This window comes from Jaculus jaculus, chromosome 6, assembly GCF_020740685.1.
Source record: "Jaculus jaculus isolate mJacJac1 chromosome 6, mJacJac1.mat.Y.cur, whole genome shotgun sequence".
Classification (NCBI taxonomy): Eukaryota; Metazoa; Chordata; class Mammalia; order Rodentia; family Dipodidae; genus Jaculus; species Jaculus jaculus.
The window spans coordinates 113,412,747-113,430,605 of NC_059107.1; the positions used below are offsets into that span (position 1 = coordinate 113,412,747).

General features: G+C 42.0%; 1 protein-coding gene across 3 annotated transcripts in view; it reads left to right on the forward strand.

The window, feature by feature from the left end:
• Window positions 1–625: 625 nt before the first annotated feature.
• The window catches only part of LOC101608161 (RAB3A interacting protein), a 42,393-nt gene continuing 25,159 nt past the window's right edge, over window positions 626–17,859 (forward strand). For 2 of the 3 annotated variants that reach the window (XM_045153037.1, XM_045153039.1), the window contains exons 1-3: window positions 1,520–1,538; window positions 15,721–16,001; window positions 16,865–17,123. In XM_045153037.1, coding sequence (XP_045008972.1) covers window positions 15,751–16,001; window positions 16,865–17,123 — 510 coding nt within the window. In that variant the 5' untranslated portion in view covers window positions 1,520–1,538; window positions 15,721–15,750. Of the gene's footprint in view, window positions 705–1,519; window positions 1,539–15,720; window positions 16,002–16,864; window positions 17,124–17,859 lie in introns of those variants that run through there. The other variant, XM_045153038.1, reaches the window with a different exon arrangement.

Genomic DNA, 17,859 nt, shown 5'->3' on the forward strand with positions numbered 1-17,859 from the left:
GTGCATCACAAAAGTTGTACGTGTTTCTTCTCAACATAGGCATACAAATGGTGAGTGCGTTTCTTTGTTCAGATCTTCAGAGATTGGCTCCGTCTGGCCTTTGACTTTTCCCACTTGGAAAACAAACGTGGGGTGGAAGTTTGTTAAGACAGTTCACATAAAGGATGACAGAAGACAGGCACAGAAACGATGTTCTTAAACGCCCTGGCTGCTAGCTGCTGGAATGATGGGATCTGGGGTCTGTCGGTCCCTTGGGCCCGTACTTTTGACGTCTCCTCTACTCACACAGAGGTGCCTCTTCCCATCCAGGAGCTCCACACGCTCAAAAGTTAGCCCGAGGCTGAGGCAGCCCGCGGTGGTTTCCAGGGAAACGGCACGCGGAGGTAGGTACCCAGGCAACCTGCGCCGCGCCCCGCCTGGCGCCAGGGGGCGCCGCAGCGCACGGGCCCCGTCGGCCCCTCGCCGGCCCCGCCCCCAGCCCCACCTTCCCTCCCCGGGGACTCCCGGCTCCGGGCCGCGCTCGCGGCGCAGGCGCAGTCCGCTCCCTCTCCCCCCTCCACCTCGGCGGCTCCCAGCGCACTGCGCCCGCCGCGGCGGAGTGGAGCGGCGTCGGCCCGCTGCCCTCGTCCGGGTCTCGGACCCGCTCCCGGCGGCTCGGCGGGCGCCCCTGAGCGCCGGCAGCGGCCGCGGTGGGGCTTGGTCAGGTGAGTGCGGCGGGAGGCCCGGGCGCGGAGCACCGCCCTGTCGGCGCGGCGCGGGGACGGCGGGCGCGGCAGGTGCAGGTGCGGGCGGGCGCGGGGTCCCGGCCTGCTGCTCCGGCCGGGCCCGGAGAGCTCCGTCCCCGCTGCCCGCGCGGCACTCCCCAACTCTGCCGCCCCGGCTCGCTGCCCGCCGCCGCCCGTCGGAGCGTGTCGGCTGACCCGGGGCGCCGGGGACGGGGGCGGCCGAGCCGCGCGGGTAGCCCTCGCTCGGGAGGGTTGGGTGAAACCTGCCGGGACTCACTTCCTCCTGGCCGGGCGCTGTTGGGGGGACTTAGGCGAGAGGACGCGGGCCGCGGCCAGGTGGACAGGGCGTCCCGCGCCGGCGCGCGCTCGAGCCCCGGTCGTGGCCGGAGCGGGTGCTGGGTGCTGCGGGGACTCCCCGCGCGCGAGGGTCCGCCTGTGGGCGGTACCTGGAGCGCCGGGTGTGCGAACGCGGGAGGGAGCCCGCCGCGCAGACCGATGCCCCCCCCCCCACTCCCCCGGCAATTTAGTTTCAAGGAAATGTTGCCAGTTCTCAGGCTACCTGTTACCCACCCCTGTTTCTCTCTCTCCCGGGTTCCTTCCTTTCCGGGTCTGCAAAGAGCCCTCCACTCACTCTCTTGGCTGTGGGATGATTGCACGATTGGGGGAAGAGGCCCCGTAAGAGGATTAAAACAAACTGTGCTATTGTAAATACATTGAAAGACCCAGTTTCTGCTCATTACCCTTATTTTGTTCTTCACTTTTTTTTTTCCTTAAATGGTGAATGACAAATCAAGGAGAAAAGAGGCAGAATAGGTATGTTGACCATCATTGTAAATGTTTGATACTGTTAAATATTTCACTATTTTATGGGGCCTTGCTCTGTTGACGTTGTTATTTATTTACTAGGACTGCGCATTTTGATAGGACTTTTCATGTTTGCATAGCCGTTGTATCTTGAATCTGGTTTGTATAACCTAATTCTAAAAGCCTTCATGGACCTTACGGAAGTAACTTACCTAACAGTTAGACAAGTTTACTACCATAACACATTTCTTTTTGTTAGAAGAAATGTCCTTTTTTTCACTTCCAATACAATAATATTATGAATTAATGGATAATTACAGTGTTTACATCCACATGTACCAGCAGAATTTCATCAACTTCCACTCTGTGTATATTTACAATCCCGCCTTAATGAAAAGAAACAAATTTCTCAAACTTGAACTATTCTAACAATTTATGGTTTTTTTTCTAAGTAACCTTGGCTATGGCTTTAGTTATTCAGTTTTGTGTTGCCAATATTCTAAAATAAGTCAAAATTGCTTTTTCCACATTTTCTAAAACTGTATAATTTAACCCTATACTTCCCTTAATATCCTTTACCTCAGATTTTTTCTAAACCTTTAACCTCTTTCTCACCCCGAGCACATACATAGATACTCTGCAAAGAATTGTTAAATTGAAAAGTTCCTAGAAATAGCTCACTCCTCATTTTTACATTTTCAGAACAAAAGCTTGTAGGTCACATTAGTTTTACATATATTACAGTATTTAGTATATATTTTTTCTCCTAAAGAGTTCTCACTGAACAGATATATGAGTTGATGTAATGAAAAATTATTTGGCTTTCACTGTCCTCACTTAACCAAGCAGATGACCTTGGGTTAATAATTGATTGAGAATGTAGTAGGTAGGAACATATTAAAAGGCCAGTACCTTGCCATTTTTTCATGTTTCAACCCAATCTGAACTGCATAATGGTGTGATGAGGACTTTAGATAGTCTGGGTGAGAGATGGGGGAAGGAAGGAGGAATAAACATTAGTTTGACAGTATGCCAGGCACTATGGCTGGACTATAGGTGGTTTATCGGATTTTAGAAATCTGAAGTCTGAAGTACACAGAGGCAAAATAACTTTTCTATAGTTGCTTAGTTGTCATTCATAGCTGGGTAATAGCCAAACCAAGATTTAAAACCATGTGACTGCCCCAAATGGAACTTTTAAAATTACTGTTCTTTGTGTTGTGGTTTATATCTTCTGGAAAACAAACAAACAGCGTATTACTTACAAGGAAGCACAAAGATGAAAGATGGTGTTATTTGTACTTTTGCTTCAAAAGTACCCAAGGTTTGTGATTATGGTGATACCCCCACCACTCCTACTGTTGCTGAATTTATGCTGTTCTTGTGCCACATCCTCATCTCAGCACTGCTCCAACTCATTCTCTCTCACAAACCCGGAGACAGGTCATTTACCTTCCTCATTTTATAGTTGAGAAAATTGAGACACTGAGAGCTTGCTCGGGGCCACATGACAAGTTTAGATTAGAAGTCAGGAGCTTGTCTTCAGCCCTGGGGCTCTGAACCATTACTAAGCCCCATCATTTCTTCCTGTAGAGGTTGTAACGCTGAAGAATTGTTTGCTCTTAATCACTGCATGCCACCAGTTCCTGTGTAGGTTGTAATATTGAAGGATTGCTTGTTCTTAATCACTACACTACCACTTCTTGTGTAGGATGTAATGCTGAAAAATTGTTTTTAATTTAGTTTTCATGAGATGCTTAAGATGAGTTTAATATGTAATTCTTATGTCACCGGAGGGTTTTTTTTAAAAAAATCTTTTAATTCATTGAGTATCTACTATACAAGTCATCATGAGTTGAAAGAAATTATAAAGAGTGTGGAGAGCAGGAATATATGCTCACTCTTACATATCTTACATATGTTCCACAAAACGTAGAAGGGCTGGGGATGTAGTCAGTGCAAGAGCAGGTGTAAAGTCCTGGGTTCAGTACCACAATCCCCCCAACCTCTAGTAGAGGTATATGAAAATATGTATGTAGACTTTACCAAACAGCTAGTAAGACAAAAGGTAGAATTGTTGAGTACAAGGGTAGAAGCAAGTATAAGTAGTAGATATAGCTCTGTTTTGCAGTAATGAGGGAATGATACAAGGGCATTCTGAGACAGCATGATTTTTCAAACTAAACTTCTATCCATTGTAAATCTAGTTAAAGTGCAGGTCAACAAAAGACAATGTGATTGTTACTATGCATGCAGTATCCTAAAAATAAAATATCTGAGGGTTTTGAAAATTCTTTTCTAGCTCGTTTCTCCTGTTCTGTACCCTCTTTATGGTTCTGTAATATTGGATTCATGCTTGTTTTAGGCTTTTATGTTGATATTGTGTTGGTTTTTGCACTGCATTTGTAACTGTTTCTAGGGTCTGTCTTCTGGTCTGTGAGTGCTTAGAGTGCTGGACCTCCTTCTACAGCTTTAGCATTGGGCTTGATGTCCAGCAAGAACTGTGCTGCTGTTGATGGATGAGCCTTTGAAACTGAGCTAGCTGTAGACATTGAAAGGGTGCTCAGATGAGGATTAAGGGGACTGAGGAATGAAGAAAGGGGTACTCAGCAACAGGTAGCATTACCTTGCTCTCTCTGTTTTTCCCTTCTGCTTTCTCTTTCAATGTAGAACTAAATGGGATAGTTGTATAACCTTAGCTTATATGTAGTATTAGAAAATGTAGAAAAAGTAACATTGTGTTAGAATATTGGCAACACAAAGTGAAATAACTAAAGCCATAGCCAAGATTACTTAGAGAAAAAGGACATTATTAGAATAGTTCAAGTTTGAGAAATTTACTTCTTTTCATTACTGCAGGATTGTAAATATACGCAGAATGGAAATTGATGAAATCCCTCTTGTGCATGTGGATGTATGTATGTATGTATGTATGTATGTATGTATGTATACATGATCAGTGTATGAATTGACCGTGTAGTAAAATGTTCAGTTCAAGAATGTCAGAGTACCCTAGAAGCATAAAAGAGCATATGGGTGATAGCTTGGAGCCAGTTAAGTAAATGAATTGTTACCTAATGTGCCCAGGTAAGACTAGTAGCTCTGAGTATTTGTTTGAGGATGCCTGTTTGACAGATGGTGACAAAGTGAAAAACAATCAGAATGAAAACAGCAAGTTAATGCATTTTCCTTGTTGGTAGGAAAATCATTATCTTAACTGTATGCCTCAGAAAGACTAGTTTTTACCTTATCTTTTATCTTCTACAATAAAGACTCCTTCTGATTTGTAAGAGAACTCTCAGGATACTGCTGCTATTTCCCCATCACTTATTCTTTCTTACATTTTCATAACTATTGTTCATTTACAGTCTACACATTTTTTTTTTTTTTACTTTGATAATCAAGCAGTTTGACTTTCTCAGGTGTAAGCAGGAGAAAGACTATCACCACGCTTACAGATGCCACAGCTGAGGGCCAAAGGATGAAGTGACTTGCCCAAGTTCATCCAGCTAGTTAGTGATAGAATCTAGATTAAAGGGAAGGGTTTCTGGAGCTAGTCTAATACAGGCTCAGGTTTTTTCAAATGTTAACAATGCGCTTTCTTCAGTTTTGGTTTCTCTCAAGGTACTGACTGTTCCCTCTGCCTTTCTCAACAAAGGTAGCTTAACTAACCCCCTGTGCTTTGCTGTTCTTTCTCATTTGAACCTGTTACTGTTTTACAGCTGGTGCCTGTTTCAGTGCCTGTTCAGGGTGTAGTTGACATACTTTCAAAATAAAGCACCCTCTATTAAGAAAACATGTTTGGAAAACCATTTTTATTCCTGTTATAAAGATTTGTAGTCAAATATAGTTTAGTAACCCAGTAAGTTCAGAACATTTTCTGAAGATCCTGAACATAAAAACTTAACAACCATCTCTGAACATACGGGGTGCATAAAAGCTGTGTACGCTATTAAATACTTTAGAGTTAATAAATCGAAATTGATCTGTGGACTATTTTAATAAAGGTGGAAAGATTACATTGTTTGACCATTTGACCAAGATTTCCTCTTGTGTTAACTAAACTCACACTTGAAATTATAGAATCCTTAAAATGTGTGTGCCTTTTTTTGGTGTGTACATGTGTGATGTTCATGTATGTGTGTATGCTTATTTCTGTGTGTTGCAGTCAAGTTCACATTGCTGGTAGAAATCATCCAATCAAGAGCAGCTTCTGGGAAAAAGAGGTTTATTTTGGTTTATAGGCTCGAGGGGAAGCTCCATGATGGCAGGGGAAAACAATGGCATAAGCAGAGGGTGGACATCACCCCCTGGCCAACATAATGTGGACCATAGCAACAGGAGAGTGTACCAAACACTGGCAAGAGCAAACTGGCTATAACACCCATAAGCCCACCCCCAACAATGCACTGCCTCTTGGAGGTGTTAATTTCCAAATCTCCATCAGCTGGGAATCTACCATTCACAACACCTAAGTTTATGGGGGACACCTGAATCAAACCACCATGGTATGTGTACAAGTACAGATGTGTGTGAGTGGAGGACAGAGACCAATATCAGGTGTCTTCTTCAGTCTCTCTCCACCTTATTATTATTACTTTGTGTGTGTTTTGAGGTGGGGTCTCACTGTAGCCCAGGCTGACCTGGAATTCACTGTGTAGTCTTAGGCTGTCCTCAAACTCAGCGATCCTCTTGCCTCGCCTTCTCCGGTGCTGGGATTAAAGGTATATGCCATCATGCCTGGCTCCACCTTATTCTCACTAAACCTAGAGCTCCCTGATTAGGTTGCTCTGTCTAGCCATCAAGATATCCTCAGGATATCTGCCTCCCTAGTGCTGGGGTTACAGGTGTACAGTGTAGCACTTGCCTTTTGTATGGGTTCTGTGCATTCAGACTTGGGTTCTTGTTATTGTGCAGCAAGTGCTATACCAATTGAACCAGCCCCCATAAGTGTGACTTAGAACAAAATCAAACTAAAATGTTAGCTTGGAAAGCCAGCTTTAAAATGATACTGGGAGTTAAAAATGATTTTGTATACACACTTTCTCATTTATTTCTATAGTAATTAAATAAATTTCAAATCTCAAACTTTTTTGAGAGCATTCCAAATAATATAAGCAGGCACAGTAGTATAATGAACCTTTGAGTTCCTGTGGCATAGCCCAGTGACCATTTAACAATGAACCTATCTACTTCTCTGCTTCCTATGTTATTTTGAATGAAATTTCAGACATGGTACAATTTTATCTTCAAATATTTCAATATGCGTGATTGTTAATTCTGATTGTCAGCTTGATTGGAGTTAGAATTACTTAGGAGGCACACCTTTGAGTGTGTCTGTAAAGGACATTTAACTGAGGAGTGTAGACCAGCCCTGAGGAGGAGCGACACTAACCTGGGGGCTGGGAATGAATGACAAGGGGAAAGGAGAGCTTGCTGAGCACTAGTGTTCATCTCTCTCTGCTCCACAGCTGTGTTTGCAGTGTGACCATCCACCTCACACTCCCATTGCCACATCTTCGTGCCATGATGGGCTGCATTCCCTCTTTGTGAGCCAAAATAAATCTGGCCTTCCTTAGTTGCTTTTGCCAGGATTTTGTCATAGCCGCAGGAATAGTAGCTAATTCAGATTGTTATTCTAAAGATAAGTGCAATACAAGCAAACAAAACCAACGGATGTCTTAGTATCAAATATCCATGGCTTTTTCATTTAGAAAGCTTTCTAAATGAAAACAAAACTTTCTAAATAACATTGACACACAATGTTAGATATTTATGGGACATATTGTGATAGTTGAATACATGTGTAATTAGTAGGGTGATGGCATATCCATCTCCTCAAACATCCATCATTTCTTTGTGATGGGGGCATTCAGGGATTACTAACTATTTATAAATAGTCTATTGTCAGCCATGGTTACCTTACTGTGTATGTACGTGAGAAGTTACTCTTCCATCCAGCTGCATCTCTGCACGTTAACCATTTTCTCTCTCCTTTTCCATGCCCACCCTCACCCTCCCAGCCTCTGGTAATCACTACTCTGCTAGTGTTTTAAGCCCTCACTTGGTAAGTGTGATCATGGCAATCTGTCTTTCTGTGCCTGGCTTCAGGCCCTCCAGGTCATCCATATTACCACAAATGATAGTATTTCATTCTGTATTGTGGCTGAACAACACAGGAAAAAGTAAAAGCAAGCTTCTGTTTATTTTGATTTATGTATTGTGTTTTTCAAAGTCCTGTAAAGAATTCAATGGTTTTTCAAAAATTCAGCAAAGTCGTAAAATAGAGAAGGAAATGATAATAGCAAAATGAATAGAAGAAGAGAAAGGACATAGAATATGGCAGATGTTCATTTCAGTAGCAGCACATTAGGAAATTTCAGGTTTTTTTTCTGGAAATAATAAGGTTTTAGAGACTTAAAAGTATTTTTTCTGTGTGGATTGTTAACTTCTTGTGGTTGGTTTGAGTGAAACTGGCCTTGGCAATCCTGTGTCTTAATGTAACCTTTATCTGCTGCCCTGTCCCCAATCAATTTACCTTGTAACTATATCTTAAATATAGCAGGTCAGGTGTTGGAATCAGACACACCAGGGCTTGAATCTTCTTTGCCTGTTTGACCTTGGCCAATCTCTCTGAATCTCAGTTTCCATGTCTGTAAAATAGGGCTTAGAACCATTTCCAGGGGCTGCTGTGAGGATTGGCTGGATCAAATTGTATGTGTACATGCATAGATGGTAAATGAACGACCTGGGTGCATGACCTTGGATTGATCAGACCTTCATAATTTCTCCTTGTGCAGCCAGTTGAGGTAACCACATAACCAATTGCCTCTAGTTTCCTCTGTCTAGTAAAGACTTATTGTCTTGGGAGTCCTTTTTATTAATGATTGCATTATATTACACCTACACTTTCTAACATGAAGGTCTGACAATTTTTCAGGATAACCACTAAGCACTGTTTTCTTGTTAAATGAAGCTTTTAATGATCTGTCCTCTGCAGCTTGATTTTCTGTCACTCTTTCCTTGTTAGTTTCCTCAGTGCCAAACCTTATTCCCCAAGTGTCCTATCTTGCTTCCCTGTCTTGTCAATCTATTGGACTCCTACTTAGCATTTAAAATCAAATTTATATTTTGCTTCTTAAAACATCCATTTCCTTCCTTCATCCCCGTGGGCCCACAGGGTAATAGTGGCTCTAATAGGCTATGTACAATTGCTTTAGTCTGTTCATACCTGTGTTCCTAGTACTTAGTGCTGAGTTGTGCTCTGAGGAGTGGAAGCTGGCAATCATCCTTCTATTTTAGCAAGAATAAATGAAAACAACTTAGCACATATATGTTTAAAATTAACATATTTAGTGTACACCATAAGTGTTGGCGAAGTTTTGTTTTGTTTTTTTTTTGAAGTAGGGTTTCACTCTAGCTCAGGCTGACCTGGAATTCGTTATGTCATCTCAGGGAGAACTCAGTGATTCTCGTACCTCTCTACCTCAGCCTCCCAAGTGCTGGGATTAAAGGTGTTTGCCACCACACCTGGTGGTGAAGGTGTTTAAGGTGAACTAATTAATGGAATTTCTAACATTTTATTATACACTAGTGCTATAGCAGTCCGATTGAAGTCAAGAGCTGTTTCTTAGATAATTCATGAAGAATTAGAAAGCCATTTGGGAATTTAAAAAGACGACTGGACCGGGCTTGGTGGCGCATGCCTTTAGTCACAGCACTTGGGAGACAGAGGAAGGAGGATTGTCAGGAGTTTGAGGCCAGCCTGAGAGTACATAGTGAATTATAGGTCAGCCTGTGCTAATTTTCAATACTTTGAGACCCTATCTTGAGACACCCCCCCCCCCCACCAAAAAAAAGGCATCTGAAACTGGGTGTGGTGGTTGCACAGCCTGGGACTACAGAGTGAGTCCAGGTTAGCTGGGCTACAGTGAGACCCTAGCTGGGAAAAATAAATATGTCAGCAAGCAAACAAGCATCTGGACCTTCCTCCCAGCCCTGCCTTATTTTTCAACTGTCTGTAAATAAATAAATTGTGGGCAGAGAAGAGGGAATGCCACATCTCTCCAGCCCCTGCTCACCATATCATCAAGGTGGTTCTTTTGCTCCCCCTCTCATGGCTTCTCTGTTTTCTACCTTCTCTGTCTTTTCTCTCTCACCCTTTCTCTCTCCCCTCTTCTTTTATCTCCCTTCTTGTCTTTCTCCTTTTCTGATCTCTCTTCCTCTTTTCTCTCTCCTTTTGCAATAAAATGTTAATCTAACATTTGTCTAGGTGCCTCTGTCCCAGTCCCAAACCCCAAATCTAACACCGAACAATATGCATTTTATTTTCAATACTGCATTTAAGCCAAACCATTGCTCTTTGTTCTCCTTATTGTAATATTTGTGCACCATCTGTCAGAAAATGCCTTAGAGATCATTTTAATAACTAGTTTTAATTATAATAATCAATTTTAATCAACAGATACAGGGACCAGATAAGCTCCTGAAAACTTTTATGTGTGTTATCTAACTTAATTGTCATGGCCAGCTGATGAGATAGAAGTTTATTGTTTCCGTTTTTCAGGTGAAAAATTGAGACGTGGGTCACATTAGTAATGAATTAAGCTATGAAGCCAGCCGCCTTTGAGAGTACAGGCTTTATGGTGAGGAATACAATACTGCTTGTCTTCCCCATTGGGAAGTGTAGTAGTTTGAATGTGTGATGGATGCTCCCTGTAGCCTTCTGTGTTTGTGGTTAAACCTCATACTTAATCCCTTGCTGGTGGAGCTTTGCTGGAGGATTTGTGTTGCTGGGGGCGGGCCTTGGAGTGTTGTATTAGTTCAGCCTTGCTTGCCACACTGAGCTTACTCTCTACTTCATTCCTGCTGATGTGGAGATGTGATGTCTGTTCTTGCCATGCTTTCTGCCATGATAAAACTTCCCCTGGAAACTGGAAACCCTTTCCTTTGTTAAGCTGCTTTTGCAGGTGTTTTGTCTTAACAATGATAAAATAACTGCTACAGAGAGTCAAATTCTGGCCTACCTTCTAGCAGATGGCCACACTTAACACTTTATCCATCTGGGCTATTAGGTTCCAATTCAGTACAAATAGGTGAAGGGGCTTGGGCTCAGAGCTAAGTGACTTGGCCAAGTTCATAGGGATATGGTAGAGTGGTGAAAGTGAGAACCTGAGTTTTCTTGTTCAGACATTGGTGTTTCTACTCTTCTCTGATATCATGTAACCTATTAGGTTGAAAAGGATTTATTTCTAAAGTGTAGTGCTTTGAGCAGTTTTAGTAAATACGGAATTAAATTATTTAATATTTACATACTTCAAGTTGATTGGGAGAAAGATACAAACCACAGTGTGAAAGTTTTTCTCACTTGTCAAGGTCAAGTAAGAAGATACATGCTCTGTGATAGCTAAGTTCTATTGTCAACTTGATCTGATTAGGATTCCACAGACATTCCAGTTGGGTGGCTCACTGAGGTTGCTTCCAGGAAGGATTGATTGACTGAAGGAGGAAGTCCTTCCTTCACAGCAAGCTCTTCACCCACAGTAGGCAGCCCTTCTGGTGGTGGGCTTTATCTAGGGCAGCTCTGAGAGGAAAAAGCCCTCTTCCTCCCACCTGGCTGCCTGTGCTGCTTGTTGGTGAGTGCCTCACTTGCACATGCATGTATCCTGTTTGGCTATCCTTCCTCAGTATTGGAACCAAGTTTCCTCAACTTTCCATCATGGACTGAAGACCTGTGGCTCTCCAAGAAGCCTTCAGTGCTGGATAGGGACTGCTGAGGCATTCAGCCACATAGACTAAGTAGCTACCAGATTCCTTGACTCAAACCTGCAGACTGCTATTGTCGGACTGCCCTAAGCTAATCCAGTAAATTGCCTTAAAATTTTTTTAAATTTTTCTTTGTTTATTTGACAGAGTGAAAGACAGAATGGGTGCACCCGGGTCCCCAGCCACTGCACACGAACTTCAGACACATATGCCCCTTTGTGCGTTTGGCTTATGAGGGTCCTGGGGAATCAAACCTGGGTCCTTTGGGCTTGCAGGCAAGCACCTTAGCCATTAAGCCATTTCTCCAGCCCCAATTCTGTTTTTCATACAATTCATTCTTATCAGTTCTGTTTCTCTAGAAAACCCTAATACATATTCTGAATAAGGAAATGTGTTTTTAATATTTTTATTTTACTTATGAATATAATATTTTATTTGAGAGAAGGCAGAGAGAGAGAGAGAATGAGAATGGGCACACCAGGGTCATCATCCACTGCAAATGAACTCTAGATGCTTATATCACCTTATGCATCTGGCTTACATGGGTCCTAGAGAACTGAATCTGGATTCTTTGGATTTGCAGGCAAATGCCTTAGTCACTAAGCCATCTCTCCAGCCTGGGAAATACATTTTATTTGTTCACTTGGATTATTGATGTAAGTCAGGTGCCTAGACTTTATTTAAATTGTGTATGTGTGTTTTCTTCATGATCTTGGTAAAATACGACTTACTCTGGGGGTTCAAACGCAAACTCCATACCTGAGTTCCTGTTTGCTTTGCTTAAAGAATTGAAAGAAAGCAAGACTGAGAAGGACTATTTTTGTGAATTGTCAAATTTATTCTGAAGTCAAGAGGGGTGAGGGAGAGTCTGTGGACCTGAGAAGGGGGAATGGCAAGGGAGGTTAACCTAAGAACCAAAGGGTGAGGAGTGGATACACACGCGCTCCAAGAGTCCGTGTGCGTCCTTTCTCACCCTGGTGGCAGCCAAGCTGCCAGGGTGCAAAGGCCAAAACCTTACTTGTGGCAAAAACCTCAGATGCTGAGGGATGAATGGCCCAGGAGCAGGAGGAGAGGAAAAAGCCCACCAAAAACCTTGCGAGTAGCCAGGCATTTTATTTTGAATCCGGAAGAAGCCAGTACACCTGGGTGCAGCATCTGTAAGGGACTGGGCTTGAACTCATACAGTTGAGTAATTCCGGCTCTGCAACAGCTGCTGCAGATAGCAAGACAACTTTCCTCTCATTAGAGTTTCCCACTCCTTCCCTCCTGGTCTTCTTTTGAGAAAAGTCCCCCATATAAGTTGAGTTGGCCTCAGTTTGGAGATCCTCTAGCCTCTGAGGGCTGGGATTATAGGTGTGTATCCACACTCTGCTTCTCAATGCTTAATGGAAAATATCTTACCAAAAATGCATCCTAATTACCTGAACATTTTTCAGTTCAAAAATGCATCTTAGAAAGAAGTCATTTTAGTTGACACCATTTAATCAGCTGGTGCATACAAATTTAGTACCGCTGTACAACACAGTTAACGGTAAAGATTGGATATTGCTTCTGCTGTGAGATATGATGACCTCGGGGGTTAGGGGAAGAACATGAAGTACAAGTCAGAAACACGCCTGTTACAGTCAGCTTCTCATTGCTAATAGAAATCACCTGACCAAGAGCGCAGCTTGTGGGAAAAAGAGGTTTATTTTGGCTTACAGGTTCAAGCTCCATGACGGCAGGGAAAATGACAACATGAGCAGAGGGTGGACATCAGCCCATGACCAATACAAGGTGGACCATAGCAACAGGAGAGTGTGCCAAACACTGGCATGGGGAAACTGGCTATAACACCCATAAGCCCGCCCCCAACAATACACTGCCTCCTGGAGGAGTTAATTCCCAAATCTCCATCAGCTGGGGATCTAGCATCAGAACACCTAAGTTTATGGGGGACACCTGAATCAAAGCACCACCGATAGCCAAGAAAAAAACCTACTTAAAAGACAGCAAAGAAAAAAATGACACTTATTAAGTGATCTTATTAAAAGTACTATATAAAAGACAAACTCCCTTGAGAAAAACTTGAAAACGGCAGTGAAAGTTGTGACAGTGAGTACTAGTAAAACAGTGATGGGAAGGGGTATGATCAGAATATATTATGTATAATATAAAAATTAAATACATGATATATAAATCAATAAAAAGTTATAGAAAATGCAGAAAGAGTTCATTTGCCATCAGCTACAACCTTGGTTTTAAAAAAAAGTAGAAAAGACAGTAAAGATAAGTGGATACATGAAAGCTCATTAAGAACAAGACAGACCAGTTCATCTGACTGTTCTGTTCTGCTTAATACTGGCTGTGGGCCTCTAGATAGGTCATTTTTTTTTTTTGGTTTGTTTTGAACCTTTTTAGATTTACATGTGAATTGCAGAGCTTTTATCTATCTTTCAGCCAACATGAACATTTTTGAGGCATTTGTGAATGTATTAGACATGATGCTCACTAGCCATTAACATATACATATACTCACATATATTCACTCTATACCCTAAGTACAAGGCTATTCTCCCATCTAATCATAAACTAACCATGTGATTAAATTAACATCTAATGGGCAGGTTCCATTCAAAATTAACCAAGTGTTCCAAAACTCCTTTACAGTTGGGTCCTTAGGCTTTTCTAACAGAATGAGAATGGGGAACACTATCCCCTCCTATGTTCTAGACACCGTGAAGATACAAGAAGACAATCTCTTAAGGCACTACTAGCACAGAACAGTGTTCTTGCCACATTGTATGATCTCAATAAAACCATCATTAATAACAAGCAAGCTTCAGTTTCTCCACTAACAAAAAAATGCTTATATAAGTACTCCATTACTTTACAAAGTTCACATGAGAACCAAGACACTGCTTAACTTGTTCACTTGAGAATCTTACAAACCTCTTATTTAGTTCCCACTATACATACAAGCAGATCATTTAATTAGCTTGAAAAGCTATTAGAATCCCCCCATCTTCCAATTCTGTCCTCCTACAACAGCACTTTTAACAACCATGAATGAGCCTTCCCAGATCTTTCAAGTTCCAAAACACAAGCACTAGTAGGGTATATAATTTCTTCCATAAAATGCAGAAATGCATATTCCCTGTTTAACTAGAAACTTTAATTCTCTCATAGCACCAATCGAAAGTATTTTTAAAAATCCAGGCTCTGGTGATGTGGCTCACTCAGTGAGTAGAGAGCTGGGCAGCCTAGCATGCCTGAAGCATGTTTGACCTCAGCACCGCATAAACCAGGTATGGTGGTACACATCTGTAATCCCAGGACTCTAGGAGTGGAGGTGGAAGGATCACAAGTTCATGGTTGTCCTTAGCTGTATAGTGAGTTCTTTCTCTTTAAAACATAAGAATGTGTTAAAATGTAGTCATACTGATAGTGGCTGCATGAGTAAAACATGCTACTATTTTTACACAGCTGTACTCTGCAATAACGAGTGACTCCAACAGAACTAACTTGTTTCAACTGAAGAGTATCTCAAATCATAAACTAAACTAGTCAAGAACCACAAAGATAAGTATATTGAATTTGCAGGGAAATCACCAACACAACTTAGCTGGCCTCATTACTCACCTCCAACTACTAAAACTGATTGCCAGTCATAAGAAAAAAATTGATCAAGGGGCTAGAGATGGCTTAGCAGCTAAAGCATTTTCTAGCAAAGCCAAAAGACCCAGGTTTGATTCCCCAGCACTCACATAAAGCCAAATGCACAAAGGTGGCACAAGCATCTGGAGTTCATTTGCAGTGGCTAGAGGCTCTGGCATGCCCAATACATCTCCTCTCCTCTGTGTGTGTGTGTGTGTGTCCAGTAAATAAATAAATAAATATTTTTAGAAAATGATTAAGGCGTGTATGGGGTTTTAATAAGTTTATGGGGGCCAGGGGCAGAATGTGGTGGTTTGATGCGGGTGTCTCCCATAAACTTAGGTGTTCTGAAGGCTAGATCCCCAGCTGATGGAGATTTGGGAATTAACTCCTCCAGGAGGCAGTGTATTGTTGGGGGCGGGCTTATGGGTGTTATAGCCAGTTTCCCCATGCCAGTGTTTGGCACACTCTCCTGTTGCTATGGTCCACCTTGTATTGGTCATGGGCTGATGTCCACCCTCTGCTCATGTTGTCATTTTCCCTGCCGTCATGGAGCTTGAGCCTGTAAGCCAAAATAAACCTCTTTTTCCCACAAGCTGTGCTTTTGGTCAGGTGATTTCTATCAGCAATGTGAACCTGACTACAACACTATCTTTTATTGGAACCTTATATTTTATTGTGTAAAATATCAAACACATTTTAGATTTCATGCATTTTAGTTTAGAATTAAGCATCTGAGATTAATTGAATGTAAGTATCTAAGATTCATTGAGTCTGTTTTTGGTTTTAGCTCAGGCTATCTTATGATGAAGCCGTTGCTATGGCTAATGAGCCCTTGGAAGGCTTCCATGAAGTAAACCTTGCTTCGCCTACTTCTCCAGACCTTCTTGGTGTCTGTGACTCAGGATCCCAAGAGCAGACTACCTCACCAAGCGTCATCTACCGGCCACATCCTTCATCTTTGTGCTCTGCTCCTATTCAAGCTAATGCGTTAGATGTTTCTGATCTTCCTACACAACCCGTGTATTCATCCCCTAGACATTTGAACTGTACAGAAATATCTAGTATCAGGTAGGATGTCTTCAGTATACATGTTTTAGATTATTGTCTAAAAAATCATTTGTTTGGTTGCCTTAAGTCTTACTGTCTTAGAAATTTTAAATAAATATCCCCACATAGAATGATACATGTTATTCTCTAGTCCAGGGATTAGTAAATTAATATAAAGGACCAGATAGTAAATATTTTAGGCTTTTATAGCCAGTTTTGGTCCTAAATATTCAGTTCTGCCTTTAGAGTGTGGAAACAGCCATAGACAGTGTGTAAATGAATGAAGGAGCATGGCAGTGCTCCAGTAAAACTTCAGGCAGACAAATAATTTTGAATTTCCTGCAGTTTTTACATGCCACAAAATATTATTTTTATGTCTTTTCGCCATTCTTGGCTTGTGGGCCTTATGAAAACAGGGGCAGGCTTGATGTGGCCTGTAGGCTATGGTTTGTGACTCCTGTAGTTGAGGTGTACTATCCAGTGAACGACTTCTGTGATGGAGCCAGGTGTGGTGGTACACACCTTTAATCCTAGCACTTGGGAGGATTGCCATGAGTTCAAGGCCACCCTGAGACTACAGAGGGAATTCCATGTCAGCCTGGGCTAGAATGAGGCCTAATCTCAAATAATAATAATAATAATAATAATAATGAAAAAAACTTCTGTAATGGCAAAAGATGTTGTGTGTGCTATGATTCTAGTGTATAATATGAAGGACAACCATTAGTCATGTAAGTCAAGCACTGCAGACATAGCTGGTATGGCTGAGCACTTGCTGTTAATGAAATATAAAGGCTGGTAAATTGGATATTGTGGTGGTCTGTGATTATGTCATTTCTTCTGAGCTTATGCTGATGTATTCTGACAGTTCCTCTCCTTTGTAGCATTCATGTTACAGACTCAGCATCTTGTGTTACCTCTGGAGCTGCAACTGGGCTAACAAAAGCAACTACAAGGAAGGACAACTGTAATGCTGAGAGGGAATTTTTGCAGGGTGCCACTGTCCCAGAGGCTTGTGCTGGCAGTGATGATATTTTTGGATTGAGTACAGATAGTCTGTCCCGTTTACGAAGTCCATCTGTTCTGGAAGTTAGAGAAAAGGGCTACGAAAGATTAAAAGAAGAACTTGCAAAAGCTCAGAGGGTAAGAAAAAGTTTTAATTTTGTGTTTATTTTCATTTATTTATTTGAGAGAGACAGGGAGAGTAAGAGGCAGATATAGAGAGAATGGGTGTGCCAGAGCCTCCAGCCACTACAAACGAACTCCAGACGCATGCGCCCCCTTGTGCATCTGGCTAATGTGGGTCCTGGGGAATCGAGCCCTGAACCGGGGTCACAGGCATGTGCTTAACCACTAAGCCATCTCTCCAGCCCCAAGAAAAAGTTTTATTCTTTCACATACTGTATTTGAAATGACTACTTTTCAGGCTGTTGCACTCATGATCTCATAGCATCTGTTGTTCCTTGCACAAGACCTGCACAAAATTAGGCCCATTCACATTCACATATGATGGAGGAGGGCAAAACAAAACAAAACAGAAACCCCAAACATGAAAATAAAAGAGGGATCAGTTGGAAAGAAGAATGGGGATAGTGAAAAGGGGATGGGGAGGAAGAAAAAAGTCAATGGGAAGGGATGATTATGATTATATACATTATGTTCATGTATGAAAATTACCAATAAAAAATTTAAAAATACCCCATGGGGTAGGACGATGCATAACTAATATCATTATAGCACTACACTTATTCTTTACATATGTTCAGCTTTAGCTCCTGCTGGGAAACACTTATGAATCTGTGACATTGGTTGAGTAATATGTAAGCTCTGTATAAGAAAATATCTGGGAAAAGATTATGAAACTCTTTTCTCCCCCCTG